We start from the raw sequence: 17,028 nt of genomic DNA on the forward strand, positions 1-17,028 counted from the left end.
AATATGAGTAGTGACAAAAAAAACAGCCTTAAAAAGACAAAGAGAGACATACAGAAAAACCAACACCATGTTTGTGCAATATGACTGAAAAAAGAGAAGTCACAAAATCACATAAGACTACAAAAAAATGCCAAACAGCCACAAACTTGTTGTGTTGTAGTTTTTATGCTTTTAAATCTTACTCCAGTGACTCCCTGGAGTCTAAACCGTCCCTGTTCAGCTGGATGAAGTGATGAAGTCTCCACTTTCTTACTGACAGACTTCTTTCACTGATGCTCTTTGTCAGACTGACCCCTCTGCGTGTCCCTGCACTCGTTCGATTTAATAAGAAGCACTTGTTGCCTGAATAAAAGTCACTTATACGAACCAAACAATCGATTAGTGTCAAACCGAACGTCTGTGCCATTGAGTGACTCTCTTCTTTAGCTTCTTTACCAACAGATATTCATCATGTAGAGCGTGGCGATGTATAAAGGCTTTATATTTCTAACAGAAAAGAGTCTCTTTGTATATATTGTGTAAACTGTATATATTGTAAATGCTTTTGAGCCTGTTTGTAAGAGAGTATTTTTCTCTTGGATTTAATGATTGTGCCATAAAGGGGGGAGTGATAGAAAAAGGTGCTATCCTGCTCTGCCATATTTGTTTCAGTGTTTACTGCTGCGTATATTTCAGATATGCTGAGAGTCTGCTTCATGTTCAGGCAAAGCCAAAGCTAAAGCTCTAAATAATTCATAAAAGGTTGCATGGTATACTAAAGTGTTCCTTTGTAGTGCAGTGTTTTACTGTATTATATAAAGATGCCTTTACACAAGGCTGTTACCATTGAATGATGGGGCTTTAGGCTCAGGCAGTCTCACAGTTTTAAGCTTTATTTCTTTTAAAGTTTATTAAATTGTCCTTTAGTTGATGGGAAACAACATGGCCTAACTGCATACAGCACCACCGAGTGTGAGGGGAAAAATCTGCGTAATTCTATCGTTTTTCCCCACAGCCTGTGAGCGATACAGTGTGAGGCAGACGTTTGCATGCTTACCCAGACGCCTGTTCAAAATGTTATTGAAAGAATTCTTCAAGTAAATTTCCAAGAAATGTTTAAAGTATACCTAACTTATTTGTTTTTGCTCTGAGCTGATTTTTTTTTTCTCTATGCTGCTGACGGTTTGACCTGTTTTTAATCATCATATGGTGCATGTCTGTATTATATGCATGCAGTTCTTAATGTGTAAAATGTTCAAATGATGTTTTTGAAGCATAATGTTTGTATCAGGATGCTGCCTTGGCTCTTTGTGACTGGATGTAAAGTCAGATTGATGATTGTTTGCAGCAGAGCTCGCCAGAGAAAAACGGTTTTATTGATGCTGTTTCAGGTTCACTGCTGCGTTTACTGTGGTGGCCTGGAAGTGCAAAAACAAAACTACAAAGTCTAAAATACTTCTGCAGAACTTGAAACAAAATTACATTAATGAGATAACAATTTTACATTTTATGAAAGAACTTTGCATTAGCAAAACACTTTCACAAATTACAAGATCTGAAAAAATTTTCACAAAACAAATTTACCATATCTGAAACATTTTTACAAAACTTGAAACAATTTATAATATCTGAAACATTTTTACAAATTTAAAATAAATCTACAATATCTGAAACAATTTTACAAAACATAAAACAAATTTACAACATCTGAAACATTTTAACAAAACATAAAACAAATTTACAACATCTGAAACATTTTAACAAAACATAAAACAAATTTACAACATCTGAAACATTTTTACAAAACATAAAACAAATTTACAACATCTGAAACATTTTTACAAAACATAAAACAAATTTACAACATCTGAAACATTTTTACAAAACTTGAAACAAAGTCAGCTAAAAAATTGCAAAGTCGGAAAAACTTTTGTACACAATTCTGTATTGTTTTTTGTAAATTTGTTTCAAGTTTTGTAAATTTGTATCAGACTTTGTGTTAATTTTTTTGTTGATTGTAAATGTGTTTTTTCATGAGTAAAAGTGTTTCAGAGGGGTTTTTTGTTTGTTTTCTAAAATATAAACATGTTTCTTCATTTGTAAATGTGTTGTGCTAATATAAATTTATAAAATGAAAGGTAAAAGTTAAATTTGTTCTAGGTTTTGTAAAAATGTTTCAGACTTTTTGTTAATTTTTTTTGTTAATTGTAAATGTGTTTTTTCATTTGTATAAGTGTTTCAGAGGTTTTTTTGTTTGTTTTCTAACATGTAAATGTGTTTCTTCATTTGTAAAAGTGTTGTGCTAATATAAATTTACAAAATGAAAGGTAAAAATTAACTTGTTTCAGGTTTTGTAAAAATGTTTCAGACTTTGTAATTTTGTATTGCACTTCCAGGCCACCGTAGTGTTTGATGTAAACCCTTCAATGTAAGAGTGCTGAATGTTAAAGTGTGTTTGTTCATCTGATTGTCTCTGACTGTGGAGCGATGTGGAGTTTTTTTTACCATGTTTGATGGTGAACGGTGAGATTTTTCACTGCTGTGGTTAAACAAGAACCAAAAGAAAATGTGCAGTTATGAGTTCTCTGTTAAATGTTTTTTTTCTCTTTCAAGGCTTTAAAAAAGTTCTCTTAAAGAGCCATTAAATCTGAATTCAGCCATCTTGGATGGATAAACTTGTTGTTGTGTGATTCAGATCTTTTCTCTTTAAAGACCTGTGAAAAAGTGTCAGACCTTTTTTATATTTATCACACTTTAATGTTTCAGATTATCAAACTAATGTCAATATGAGTCAAAGATAACCCGAGTAAATACTAAAGACAGTTTTTAAATGATGATTTCATTTACTATGGGAAGAAGAAGCCATCCAAACCTACCTGGTCCAATGTGGGGGCCAACTCCGGCCCTTGGTACAGTTATACCCGGGCCACCAGAGCAGATCGTATTTTTATTATAACTGGCCCAGTATGAGGTCTGCAGATTTCCTCCAGTATAGAAATGTGAACTTAACCTTGATGATTTAAGATATTCCAGATGAGTCATAAAAAATATAAATAGTAAAGAGGAGAAATAATTTGTTTAAAAGTCAGGAAAGTGGAACAGAAATTTGTTTTCATTTCATGTTTTCAATGTTGTATCTCACAATTAAAAGTTATGGTTTTGACTTTTTGTCTTATATTTTGACCTTTAAGAATCACAATTTGAAATTTTAAGTAAAAATTTGATCTTTTAAACTCATAATTTCTTATTTTATCTCATATTTTGACCATTAACCTTCATGAGCTGGAAATGTATCTTAATTTTTACCTTTTAAACTCATGATTTTGAATAATATCTCATATTTTGACCATTAACACTCATGATTTTTAATAGTATCTCAAATTTTGACCTTTTAAACTCATGATTTTGAATTGTATCTCATATTTTGACCTTGAAAACTTGTGATTTGGAATCTAACAATTTTGATTTTTATCCCATATTAGACCTTTTTAAATTCATGATTTTGACTGTTATCTCATTTTTCACCATCAAAAATCATAATTTCAACTTTCTATTTCATACGTTTGCCTTTTTAAATACATTACTTTGTCTTTAGATGTCATGTTTTTACCATTTGAACCAATAAGTTTGACTTTTTCTTTCAGATTTTGAGTCTTTAGACTTATCATGTTGATTTTTTTGGTATTAAAATCATTTATAATCAGTGCTAAGTTTTCCCCCCATAATTCATTCCTGGTAATAGCGAGGTTTATGTTTTATGGTTAAATGTTGACCCTGTTAGGCCCTCAGGTTAGACCCAGAGTCAGAATCTGGCCTCTGCTGTGATTGGGTTTGAAACCCCTGATCTAAAGAAATCTCAGTGTGAGAATCACACTGAGAGCCATTACCCACAAATGGAGAAAACTGTGAACAGGGGAGAACCTTCCCAGGAAGTCGTGAATAATGCTGCTTTTGCTGATTTGTAAATGCATCCATCTTTAAACATTTTCTGTTTTTGATGCTGCAGAGCAAAGTGGCAGTAGCAGGACCACACCTCATCCTCCCCTCTCTTCCCGTCTCTACCTGTCCCGTGAATGTCTGATGGGGTTCGCCATGCCTGCACGCTGAGGCAGATCCCACTGCATTGAAAATCATGTTCAAAGATAATTTTTTAAAAATCCATCAGTAAATGATTGCATCCTGCTGGTGGTGTGGACCTTGCTAATAAAATGACTGAAGAAATCAAAAATAGCTAAATGTTATAAATAGTATGGTTATTTTAAACCAAAGTAAGAGAGCGCTGTCTAAATACTTATCATTTTTAAATATTGGTAAAGTAGTCCTCCAGTTCAGACTGCAGGCACGAGCTTTATCACAGTTTTGCCCTTAAAAACTAAAGATCTGCAGCTGATGTCTCGGATTCTGTATTCAAACAGGCATGGATATTATTTTATTGTCTTTCTAAAATCCTGTAAAGTCAAAAACACGAATCACGACGACCCCAGTAAACAAACGTGTCCTGTCCGAGGTGGTGGATTGTTCTGGATCGTTAATCAGACTTCTGAACATTGACTAATGAGTCGGCCTCGTGCAGACCCTTTTAGAGGCCCGGCTTCGTCTTGCTGAGTTTAACAGACGTTTTGGACCCCAGTCTAAAGAAAAACAGGAAATGTGAGACAAAAAGAGCAGGAAGTGATGTGACAGCCCGCCGCGCTCTGAGTATTTTCCAAAACGCTCTCAGATGAACTTTAGGCCGGCGGCCATGTTGTGTTGCTTTTACAGCTGACAGAAAGTGAAGGGACGCGGGCCGACGCTCAGACTGTGACCTCTTTGTCTGCTGAATCAGACCGTCTTTGTGCTCAGACGTCTGCTCCATGGATGGACACCAGAGTCTGCAGCTGCCTGATGTCACATTTATCCAGGCTTTATTTCTGATCAGTAACACTCCCCTTTAAAGGAACCAGAACTATCAGTTCTACATCAGTTAAAGATTTAAGTTTGGCGTCAGGGCTACAGCCTCATCACTCCTAGCATGTTTATTTATGTGTTAGTGAGAAAGAAAACCCCAGTCAGATCCTGCAGATGCATTCTGGGGGATTTTAAGATCAGCTCAGGTATGAGACAGCAGGATGGCGAGGAGAGGACCAGAGATCTGACAGAAAATCCTCCTGATGGAGAAGGAGGTCAAAGTTGACGGGCTAACCTCTAGTGTCAGTGTCGTGGTCGGTTGTGTGGTGATGATTGAGAACTGGAGGCAGACTGAAGTGGTGTGAATGAAAAATGAACGTTTGAACAAAAGGCCTGCTGCAGCTTCAGACAGCAGCTGGACGCTGCTACAGTCGCTCCTCTGTGTGCAGGAACAGCTGACCCTCCGTCTGTCACAGCCAGGGACTGATAATCCACGACCAGACCGATAGGACCAGACTGGTAGGACCGGACCGGTAGCAACAGACCAATTGGACCAGACCGGTAGGACCTGACTGATAGGACCTGACCAGTCCAGGCCAATACAACTAAACCAGACCAGACTAATACAACCAAACCAAACCAGAGCAGTACAACTAAACCAGACCAGACCATCAAAACCAAACCAGGCCAGAGCAATACAACTAAACCAGACCAGACTAATACAACCAAACCAGACCAGAGCAGTACAACTAAACCAGACCAGACTAATACAACCAAACCAGACCAGAGTGATACAACTAAACCAGACCAGACCATCAAAACCAAACCAGACCAGAGCAATACAACTAAACCAGACCAGACCATCAAAACCAAACCAGACCAGAGCAATACAACTAAACCAGACCAGACTAATACAACCAAACCAGACCAGAGCAGTACAACTAAACCAGACCAGACTAATACAACCAAACCAGACCAGAGTGATACAACTAAACCAGACCAGACCATCAAAACCAAACCAAACCAGACTAACCAAACCAGACCAGACTAATACATCCAAACCAAACCAGACCAATACAACCAATCCAGACCAATATGAGACCAGAACAATACAACCAAAGCAGACCAACCAAGAGGAGACAGATCAATACAACCATTTAGTGCCATCTACTGTCAAGGGGTAAATGTGATCCAAAGTCCTGTTAGTATAAAGATAATGGGAAAACAATTGCTGGTTCCTTCCACCAGAGCACCAGATGGGGTCTGTTTTGGCCTTTAGAGTCTGCCAACCAACAAGAATGACACGTTAACAGAACCATGTAGTAAACTATTAGTTTTGTCCTACTTCTTCTGTTCTCAGTGGCCGGCCATGTTTGAAGCTGCTGACTCAGCTTGTATTTTACTTTTTTATGTAACTTGTTCAAAATGCTCCAAAACTTTTCTGTGACCCTTCTATGGAGGAAAGTACGCCATTAATTCCTCCATTTACAAGCTTTACCTGCATGGCTCTTCAGTTTGTCTCCACATGTTGTATCAATAAAGTTTTGTTGTTGTAGATACAGAGAGTGTTTGAAGAGGCTGAGGAGAAAACAGAAGAATAACTGAGAGGAGATGAACATGTAAAGGTTAGGAGTGTGATGATCGAGTCAGTGAATGCCTCAGAGGCGTCTGAAACACAAAAACTCAAATACCAAACCAACGCCACGCTCTCCCACATCAGCGCCGAGGGAGTGGGAGGGCCGAGACGCGGGGCTAAGCATGTCATCATGGCTGCCAGAGCAGACAGAGAGTGTTTTCACTGTTTTTCTAGTGCCAAACATCACACCATCACTGGTATGAATGTCTTAAACTGGACTTAAAGCATTTATATCAATGATAGCCTGATATTTGGTGTTTACATCCATTCATTCATGTTTTGGTAAAGTGAGAGAGCGCAACACAGAGGGTTCCTCATCCACTGATCCCATTCTTGCCTCTTTGGGGATCATTTCATCCCGCTATTACCCCTCTGTGATGTTTAAGGTCACTGATAATGCCCCTCTAGATAAACTCCCTCCAGGTTTGAGATTTTAAAACTCTGATCATAGCATTTATGTGTCGACAGGAGAATGGTGTAACATCAAACTGTGCACTGGATAGTCCTGTTTTACATCGCTGGTGTATTTTCCTCGCCAGTTCTACCAACATCTCTTTGAAGATGATGTCAATCGTTAAACCTTTTTAAAGCATTCCATCTTTCTCTTTGAAGATTATGTCAATCGTTAAACCTTTTTAAAGCATTCCATCTTTCTCTTTGAAGATGATGTCAATCGTTAAACCTTATAAAGCATTCCATCTTTCTCTTTGAAGATGATGTCAATCGTTAAACCTTTTTAAAGCATTCCATCTTTCTCTTTGAAGATGATGTCAATCGTTAAACCTTTATAAAGCATTCCATCTTTCTCTTTGAAGATGATGTCAATCGTTAAACCTTTATAAAGCATTCCATCTTTCTCTTTGAAGATGATGCCAATCGTCAAACCTTTATAAAGCATTCCATCTTTCTCTTTGAAGATGATGTCAATCGTTAAACCTTTATAAAGCATTCCATCTTTCTCTTTGAAGATGATGTCAATCGTTAAACCTTTATAAAGCATTCCATCTTTCTCTTTGAAGATGATGTCAATCGTTAAACCTTTATAAAGCATTCCATCTTTCTCTTTGAAGATGATGTCATCATTTAAACCTTATAAAGCATTCCATCCTTGTCTCAGAAGATGATGTCATCCTTTTAAACCTGATTTAACACTGGATCCTTGCCTTTGAAGATGTCATCCTTTTAAACCTGATTTAACACTGGATCCTTGCCTTTGAAGATGATGTCACCCTTTTAAACCTTATTTAACACTTGATCCTTGCCTTTGAAGATGATGTCACCCTTTTAAACATGATAAAACATTCAATCCTTGCCTTTGAAGATGATGTCATCCTTTTAAACCTGATTTAACACTGGATCCTTGCCTTTGAAGATGATGTCATCCTTTTAAACCTGATTTAACACTGGATCCTTGCCTTTGAAGATGATGTCACCCTTTTAAACATGATAAAACATTCAATCCCTGCCTTTGAAGATGATGTCACCCTTTTAAACCTGATTTAACACTTGATCCTTGCCTTTGAAGATGATGTAATCCTTTTAAACCTGATTTAACACTGGATCCTTGCCTTTGAAGATGATGTCATCCTTTTAAACCCGATTTAACACTGGATCCTTGCCTTTAAAGATGATGTCAGAGGTTACTGTTGCTTCATAAAACACTCCAGCAATACAAACCTTTCCACAAAGGACTACTACTGGTATGAGGTGATCTTTTCAGCACATTACAGGGTTTTTGCATTTTTATAATCCTCCATTTTCAAAAATACCAGAAACTATATTTATTTATTTATTTATTTTTATTTAACCAGGAAGAGCCTGGTTGAGATTAAAAATCTCCTGTACTCCAGGCAGTTGCATACTTTTGCACATTGTTCTAACCACCCTCAGTCCAGAGATGACATTTATTGTGACTGTGATTTAAGACTGATTGACTGACTGTGTAGCACTTTGTGTTGCTCTGAATTAAACGTACAATTGTTGGCACTTTAAGATTAAAAGATGTCACAGTTTGATAAAAGGTAACATAAACTAAGGGTCCATTATGTCCACGTGCATACAGCAGACCTGTACTGGGACTAATGGCCCCCTCTGACAGCAGCTTTAAGTATCAGAGCTGCAGCAGTGATTGGAGCGTCAGCGAGGCGGAGTGAGGGTGATTGTTGGAGGGAGGAGGACACACACAGGGACTCTTTGTGGACTTCTGGACAAAGAGACGTTCTCAGTTGCCTGCTATCGTTCCTCGGGGTCACGCTGGACCAGAACAGACGCTAGACCTGGCTGCTGCATCCTCCTGACTCCTTCTCGGTTCTGATTTCACTCCTCGCCATGCCCCGCTGCCTCTGGTTCCTGCTGCTCTGCTCCGGGACACTGCATGTGGGTGAGTGCACCAGGACGCATTAAACTGCTGTCCTTAATCAGCCACAAAATACAGTAAAAAGTCTCTTTATCTATGTTAATCTATCTTTAATTCATCTATATTAAAGGTATTATTCATAACATTTAACTTTAATGATTTATATTGTTGGTGTTTCATGAATTTATCCTCAGGATTCAAGATTATAGCAGGATATGATACATTTCAGTGTATAAAAGTTGAAATAAAATAGCTAAACAACGTCTCAAGACAACAACTTGAAGCTATTTTCTTCTCTATGGAAGTCAGAAATAAATCAAGCATAACATTCAACCACTAAAACTCATTTTTCTGTTCAGGAATGCAAGTAAATAACTATAATTTGACATATTAATCAAGAAATATTAATGTGCTTTACTATTTTTTCAGGGTTTTTTTTGTAAATCGGTAAATTAAAGCATTAATACAGCATTAAAAATATCATTTGGGTTAAAGAGCTTGTATATATTGGTGTATTAACCATTGCAGAAACATCAAAAATGATTTTGGTAATTACCAATGCTGTTAATTTAGGGCAGCTGTGGCATAAACCTTACTTTGGTTAGGGTTAGGGTGGTCTAATACATTTGTTAAGCTCTGTACATCTGTGTCATGCATTTGCAAAGTGTTTTGAATAAGCATTAGTGCTGCACTTGTATGCAAAGCATTTCAGATATGCATTGTTTCATATTTGGAAAAGGATCCAAAATAAATCTGTTTGTTTCCCAAAATGCATCCTTGTTGCGTTTCTGCATAGCATTTTGGATACGCATCCATGTTGCATGTTAAAAAAGCTTTTCTACGGAACCTGGGAGGTGACATAAACATAGTTTTTTAATACGCATGTGTGTTTTAGTATCTCGCACGTGCTTTTTAGTATCTTGCATGTGCTTTTTAGTATCTCGTGCATACGTTTTATTATCTCGCACATGCAATTTATTATCTAGCATGTGCGTTTTATTATCTTGCATGTGCATTTTATTATATTGCACATGTGTTTTATTATGTCGCACATACGTATTACTATCTTGAATGTGTTTTATTATCTTGCGCATGCCTTTTATCTCACGCATACGTTTTATTATGTGGCATGTGCATTTTATTATCTGGCACGTGCATTTTAGTATCTCATGCGTGCGATTTATTATCTTGCACATTAAACGCACACGTATGCGTTTAAGTATCTCACACGCGCGTGTTTTATTATCTTGCATGTGCAATTATCTCGCACATATGTTTTATTATGTTGCATGTGCATTTTATTATCTCGCATATATGTTTTATAATTTTGCGCATACGTTTTAGTATCTCACACGTACGTTTTAGTATCTCACACGTACGTTTCATTATCTCACACGTACGTTTGAGTATCTCACACGTGCGTTTTAGTATTTCACACGTACGTTTCATTATCTCACACGTACGTTTTAGTATCTCACACGTGCGTTTTAGTATTTCACATGTACGTTTTAGTATCTCACACGTACGTTTTAGTATCTCACACGTACGTTTCATTATCTCACACGTACGTTTTAGTATCTCACACATACGTTTTAGTATCTCACACATACGTTTTAGTATCTCACACGTACGTTTCATTATCTCACATGTGCGTTTTGTTATCTTGCACCTGCGTTTTATCTCGAGCATGCATTTTATTATCTCGCATGTGCATTTTATTATGTCGCGCACATGTTTTAGTATCTTGTGTGTGTGTTATTGTTTTGCGCATGCGTTTTATCTTGCACATACGTTTTATGATCTGGCATGTGTGTTTTATTACCTTGCACATGCGTTTTATTATCTTGCACATCTGTTTTATTATCTTGCACGTGTTTTCTTATCTTGCACATGTGTTTTCTTATCTTGCACATGTGTTTTCTTATCTTGTGCATGCGTTTTGTCTTGCGCATGCGTTTTATTATCTGGCATGTGCATTTTAGTATCTTGTGCTTGCGATTTGTTATCTTGCATGTGTGTTTTATAATCATGCGCATACATTTTATCATCTCGCACGTGCATTTTTTATCTCGCGCATGCATTTTTTATCTCGGGCATGCGTTTCATTAGTATCTTGTGCGTGCAATTTCTCAGTATCTCGCACAGGCGCAAGATAATAAAACGCACGTGCAATAAAGTGTAATGCACGTGTGTTTTATTATCATGCGCATGCATTTTTTTATCTCACGCATGCGTTTTGTTATCTCAGTCATGCGTTTCATTCGTATGTCACGTGTGCGATTTCTCAGTATCTTGCAGACACACAAGATAATAAAATGCAACGTGAGATAAAATGCATGTGCAATTTAGTATCATGGTCTTACGTTTTTATTATCTTGCACGTGCATTTAAGTGTCTCACATGTGTTTTAGTATCTCAGGCATGCGTTTCATTCGCATCTCATGCGTGCGATTTCTCAGTATCTCGCAGACACGCAATATAATAAAACGCACGTGCGATTTGGTATCATGGACTTGCGTTTTATTATCTCGCACGTGCGTCTAAGTATCTCACATGTTAGTTTTGTTATCTTGCACATGCGTTTTATCTGGAGTATGCATTTTATTATCTCGCATGTGCGTTTTATTATGTCGCGCACATGTTTTAGGATCTCGTGTGTGTTGTTATTTTGTGCGTGTGTTTTATCTTGCTCATACGTTTTATGATCTGGCATTTGTGTTTTATTATCTCGCATGTGTGTTTTATTATCTTGCACATGCGTTTTATTATCTTGCACATGCGTTTTATTCCTATCTCGTGTGCAATTTCTCAGAATCCCGCACAAGGGCGAGATAATAAACGCGCGTGCATGGTACTAAATCAAACGTACTAGATACTAAATAGTGCGTATGTTTAGTATCTCACACGTGCGAACTTGTGCAGACAAGATACGAATAAAACATATGCGCGTATAAAAAAAATTAAACACGTTCATGTCACCTCCCATCTCCCATGCATCCATTTTGCACCTGTACGCAACGCATTTCAGTATGCACCTGTGTTGCACCTGGATGCATCTGTGATGTGCCTGTGTTAGTTTTAACATGCATCTGTGATGTGCCTGTGTTAGTTTTAACATGCATCTGTGATGTGCCTGTGTTAGTTTTAACATGCATCTGTGATGTGCCTGTATTCTGTGTTTTGAATCTTCATTAGTATCGTGTCTGTTTGTGTTGTAGCTACTTTCAGCCTCAGTGGCATTACTTTGAGACTTTCAGGCCACCGTTGTGATAACAGTCACAACAGATCCAAAGAAATGACCTTAATTACTGTAGTATCCATGCCGAGCCAGTAGGTGGGGGTGTGAGACATGTGCATGCTCACATCCTCTGTTGTTGTTGTAGTCCACATTAATGCATGGATCCTGACTGGAACTCTAATGAGCATGTGCAAAAGTCTGTTTCCATAGAAACTGCATATTCATAGTTTACACCTTAGAAACGATCTGCTGTCTAAAGTTTCAGGCCCTGAATCATCGCTGCTGTTGTGTGGATGAGCAGCTGCAGTGAAACTAAAGCTCAGCTGGAACCTCTGTTAGAGGGAGGTATGTGGTCAGAAACCAGAGAAGCTCTCAGAATGATTTCCTGCTCAGAGATGAGGGACTCTACATGCACATCTCTCATGTGAACGCTGAATGAGAGGTACGAGGATGTGGACAGCTAAAGTATCCATGGAGTGGTCCTGTTAGACTTTCAGCAGCGTTTCATCGACCACAAGCTTTGGATTTATGAGTGTTGATTTAGAGTGTCGGCAGCTGCTTAGATGGAGAGCTAGCAGGCAAATAGATCAGAGAGTCTGCTTTAATATTCAGAAGATACTCAGAGAGAGTCCATGGATGTAGTTTCCATCTGAGTGCAGGTGGCCCCATATATTTGGTGGTTCAGATCCTAAGTGCTAATCCTTGATGGTCTGTGTGGACAGTTAGAGATCTGATAGAGCCAGTCCTTCAGCTCCAAATCAGCTCTTCATCAGGACCAGCAAGCCTTTCTGACGTCTCTAAAACCACATCCCTGGTCCTCTATAAATGACTGATCCGCATCCCTGGTCCTCTATAAATGACTGATCCGCATCCCTGGTCCTCTATAAATGACTGATCCGCATCCCTGGTCCTCTATAAATGACTGATCCACATCCCTGGTCCTCTATAAATGACTGATCCACATCCCTGGTCCTCTATAAATGACTGATCCACATCCCTGGTCCTCTATAAATGACTGATCCACATCCCTGGTCCTCTATGAATGACTGATCCACATCCCTGGTCCTCTATAAATGACTGATCCACATCCCTGGTCCTCTATAAATGACTGATCCACATCCCTGGTCCTCTATAAATGACTGATCCACATCCCTGGTCCTCTATGAATGACTGATCCACATCCCTGGTCCTCTATAAATGACTGATCCACATCCCTGGTCCTCTATGAATGACTGATCCACATCCCTGGTCCTCTTTGGGAAACAATAAAACCATTAAATCACAGATGGTGTTTAAGTGAAATGTTCCTCTACTTCTCCTTCATTCTCTCCTTCCACTCTTTTTTCCTCTCCTTCCTCTCCTTCTTTCTCTCCTTCTTCTCCTTCCTCTCCACCCACCTTTCCTTTTTCTCCTTCCTCTCCTTCTTCTCCTTCTCCTTCTTCCTCTCCTTCCTTCCTTCTTCCTCTCCTTCCTCTCCTTCTCCTTCTTCCTCTCCTTCCTTTCCTTCTTCCTCTCCTCTTCCTCTTCTTCCTTTCCTTCCTCTTCTTCCTCTCCTTCCTCTCCTTCCTCTCCTTCCTTTCCTTCCTCTTCTTCCTCTCCTCTTCCTCTCCTTCCTTTCCTTCCTTTCTTCCTCTCCTTCCTCTCCTTCCTTTCCTTCCTCTTCTTCTTCTTCCTCTCCTTCCTTTCCTTCCTCTTCTTCCTCTCCTTCCTCTCCTTCCTCTCCTTCCTTTCCTTCCTCTTCTTCCTCTCCTCTTCCTCTCCTTCCTTTCCTTCCTCTTCTTCCTCTCCTTCCTCTCCTTCCTCTTCTTCCTCTCCTTCCTCTCCTTCCTCTCCTTCCTTTCCTTCCTCTTCTTCCTCTCCTCTTCCTCTCCTTCCTTTCCTTCCTCTCCTTCCTTTCCTTCCTCTTCTTCCTCTCCTCTTCCTCTTCTTCCTTTCCTTCCTCTTCTTCCTCTCCTTCCTTTCCTTCCTCTCCTTCCTCTTCTTCCTCTTCTTCCTCTCCTTCCTCTCCTTCCTCTCCTTCCTTTCCTTCCTCTTCTTCCTCTCCTCTTCCTCTCCTTCCTTTCCTTCCTCTTCTTCCTCTCCTTCCTCTCCTTCCTTTCCTTCCTCTTCTTCCTCTCCTCTTCCTCTCCTTCCTTTCCTTCCTCTTCTTCCTCTCCTCTTCCTCTCTTTCCTCTCCTTCCTCTCCTTCCTTTCCTTCCTCTTCTTCCTCTCCTCTTCCTTTCCTTCCTCTTCTTCCTCTCCTCTTCCTCTCCTTCCTTTCCTTCCTCTTCTTCCTCTCCTTCCTTTCCTTCCTCTCCTTCCTTTCCTTCCTCTTCTTCCTCTCCTCTTCCTCTCCTTCCTCTCCTTCCTTTCCTTCCTCTCCTTCCTTTCCTTCCTCTTCTTCCTCTCCTCTTCCTCTCCTTCCTTTCCTTCCTCTTCTTCCTCTCCTTCCTTTCCTTCCTCTCCTTCCTCTCCTTCCTCTTCTTCCTCTCCTTCCTCTCCTTCCTCTCCAGGTTCTGGACTTCGCTGTTATAAATGTGCTGATTACACGGGCCGCTGTCAGAACGTCCAGGAGTGTACCTACGAAGACTCGTGTATATCTCTGAGTGAGAGAGGTCAGTCAGCTCTCTGGGTCTCATCCACCATCCCCTCTAACCCCTTAAAGCCTGAAAACACAAATTAAAGCCAGAAAATTCTCTTTTTTAACTGAAATGTTTATTTCACTTTCTACTGAAATCCAAAAAATCAAAATTTCCATCAAATTTAACATATGTATTTTTTGTATCTCATTTGAGACATCAGCCGTTTTTGGTAACTGATAATCCACTTTAGGGCTTTTTTATCATTTATCAGAAGTTTTTTTTAGTAATGTATTGATCATATTGATTAGATAGAGGTATCATAAAAGTATGTATCAAATATGATTCAACAGGCTTTAAGGGGTTAAAATCCACAAAAGTTCACTGAAGTTTTACCCAAAGTTTCTGTGAACGTTTCAACACATTTTTAAAGTTTTATATCCCCACATTTCAGTAAACCCTGACCATGACGCCTAATATCAAAGCAAAAAACATGAAAAACATGCCAGCAAATTCCCCTCACATTTCCCAAAAACTGACACATTCTCCCAAATTCCATGAAAATGGTGAAAAAGTCCAAACATCCAAACAAATTCATTGAAGATGCCTAAAAAACTCAGGCAAGAAATTTCCCAACAATTCCAAAATAAAGTGCCGGAATAGTTTGCAATGCAGAATACCTGAAAGAATACAAACAAATTTCCCCAAAGAATTCAAGTCCTTTTCCTGAAAATTACAGGTGCATTTCCTAAATTTTCATGAAAATTCCAACAAGTCTCCAAATTCACCAAAGCATTCAAATTTCCATGAAAATGCAGAAAAATTCCCAGGCAGATTTTCCACAAAACCAAACAAACATTGAACCTGATTTTCCATGAAAATACACAAAAATTTCCAATCAGATTCTCTCAGACTTTCAAATAAATGACATAAACCTCAGTAGACGTTCTGGTTTCTAGGCTCATTAGGAAAAACGTGAAAGAGCTCCCAGCATCCAACAGAACATGAGGCTTCTCTGAGAAACTCTGAAGAAGCAGATGTTGGTGAATGGGACCTTTATTCTAGGACTTTTATTTCTATCATAGAGTGGGCCTTATTGTTTCCTACTGTTGTTTTAATCTTAGTTCTGTTAACGTGTCTGTCAGACCTTTATTCTAGGGCTTTTATTTCTATCATAGAGTGGGCCTTATTGTTTCCTACTGTTGTTTTAATCTTAGTTCTGTTAACGTGTGTCTGTCAGACCTTTATTCTAGGACTTTTATTTCTATCATAGAGTGGGCCTTATTGTTTCCTACTGTTGTTTTAATCTTAGTTCTGTTAACGTGTCTGTCAGACCTTTATTCTAGGACTTTTATTTCTATCATAGAGTGGGCCTTATTGTTTCCTACTGTTGTTTTAATCTTAGTTCTGTTAACGTGTCTGTCAGACCTTTATTCTAGGGCTTTTATTTCTATCATAGAGTGGGCCTTATTGTTTCCTACTGTTGTTTTAATCTTAGTTCTGTTAACGTGTCTGTCAGACCTTTATTCTAGGACTTTTATTTCTATCATAGAGTGGGCCTTATTGTTTCCTACTGTTGTTTTAATCTTAGTTCTGTTAACATGTGTCTGTCAGACCTTTATTCTAGGGCTTTTATTTCTATCATAGAGTGGGCCTTATTGTTTCCTACTGTTGTTTTAATCTTAGTTCTGTTAACGTGTCTGTCAGACCTTTATTCTAGGACTTTTATTTCTATCATAGAGTGGGCCTTATTGTTTCCTACTGTTGTTTTAATCTTAGTTCTGTTAACGTGTCTGTCTCTCTGTCAGGTGGGAAGACGATCCGGCAGTGCATCAGGTACACGGACTGCGATAACTCCCGTCTCACTCAGATGTTCCCGGCGATCTCCGGTTTCACGTACCGTTGCTGCAGCAGCAACCTGTGCAACTCCAGCAACGCCGTTACCACGGCGACGTCCACGCTGGCCCTGCTGGGCTCCCTGCTGAGCTGGTGGTGGTGCTGGAGCTGAAACCGACCCCTCTGATGAAGATTTCCTGTTAACATGAACTAAACAGAGTAATGAGGATGGCTCACACAGGTTCTCAGGTCACCTTTTAAAGAAGGATTTTTTTTAAACTCTTCTGCTAATTTATAATTTGATGCTTTTTAACAAAATAAACTCCAGAAAGAAAAACATGTGTTCTGTTGTTTTATTCTCGGTTGGATTCCTTCTAAAAATGGACGTAGTCTCTTCCTGACAGTGAGGCCAAAGCAGACCGGGGTTTAAACAGCAGCCTTTGGTGGATAAAGGGTTCCTCCTCCATGCTGGATTTACTCCCTTATTTAACATTTTCTTATTCTCTAGTTTCCAGTCTTCTCTAAAACAGCGTGGCGT

At 38.9% G+C, this 17,028-nt stretch overlaps 1 protein-coding gene across 1 annotated transcript; it reads left to right on the top strand.

Annotated features, from left to right (window-relative positions):
- The first annotated feature begins 8,637 nt into the window (after positions 1–8,637).
- cd59 (CD59 molecule (CD59 blood group)) lies at positions 8,638–16,814 on the top strand. Its single transcript, XM_041795221.1, has 3 exons — positions 8,638–8,882; positions 14,589–14,690; positions 16,463–16,814. The coding sequence occupies exons 1-3, from the start codon at positions 8,831–8,833 to the stop codon at positions 16,660–16,662; spliced, it is 354 nt and encodes a 117-aa protein (XP_041651155.1). The 5' UTR covers positions 8,638–8,830; the 3' UTR covers positions 16,663–16,814.
- Positions 16,815–17,028: the final 214 nt, after the last annotated feature.

The sequence above is a fragment of the Cheilinus undulatus genome, linkage group 9 (assembly GCF_018320785.1).
Source record: "Cheilinus undulatus linkage group 9, ASM1832078v1, whole genome shotgun sequence".
Taxonomy (NCBI): Eukaryota; Metazoa; Chordata; class Actinopteri; order Labriformes; family Labridae; genus Cheilinus; species Cheilinus undulatus.

What these genes read in the sequence shown, in the direction of transcription:
- cd59 (XM_041795221.1), top strand. Translation starts at nt 8,831, where the DNA reads ATGCCCCGCTGCCTCTGGTTCCTGCTGCTCTGCTCCGGGACACTGCAT. An exon ending in CTCCGGGACACTGCATGTGG is followed by an intron (nt 8,883 to 14,588) that starts GTGAGTGCACCA and finishes CTTCCTCTCCAG; the next exon opens with GTTCTGGACTTCGCTGTTAT. An exon ending in TATATCTCTGAGTGAGAGAG is followed by an intron (nt 14,691 to 16,462) that starts GTCAGTCAGCTC and finishes TCTCTCTGTCAG; the next exon opens with GTGGGAAGACGATCCGGCAG.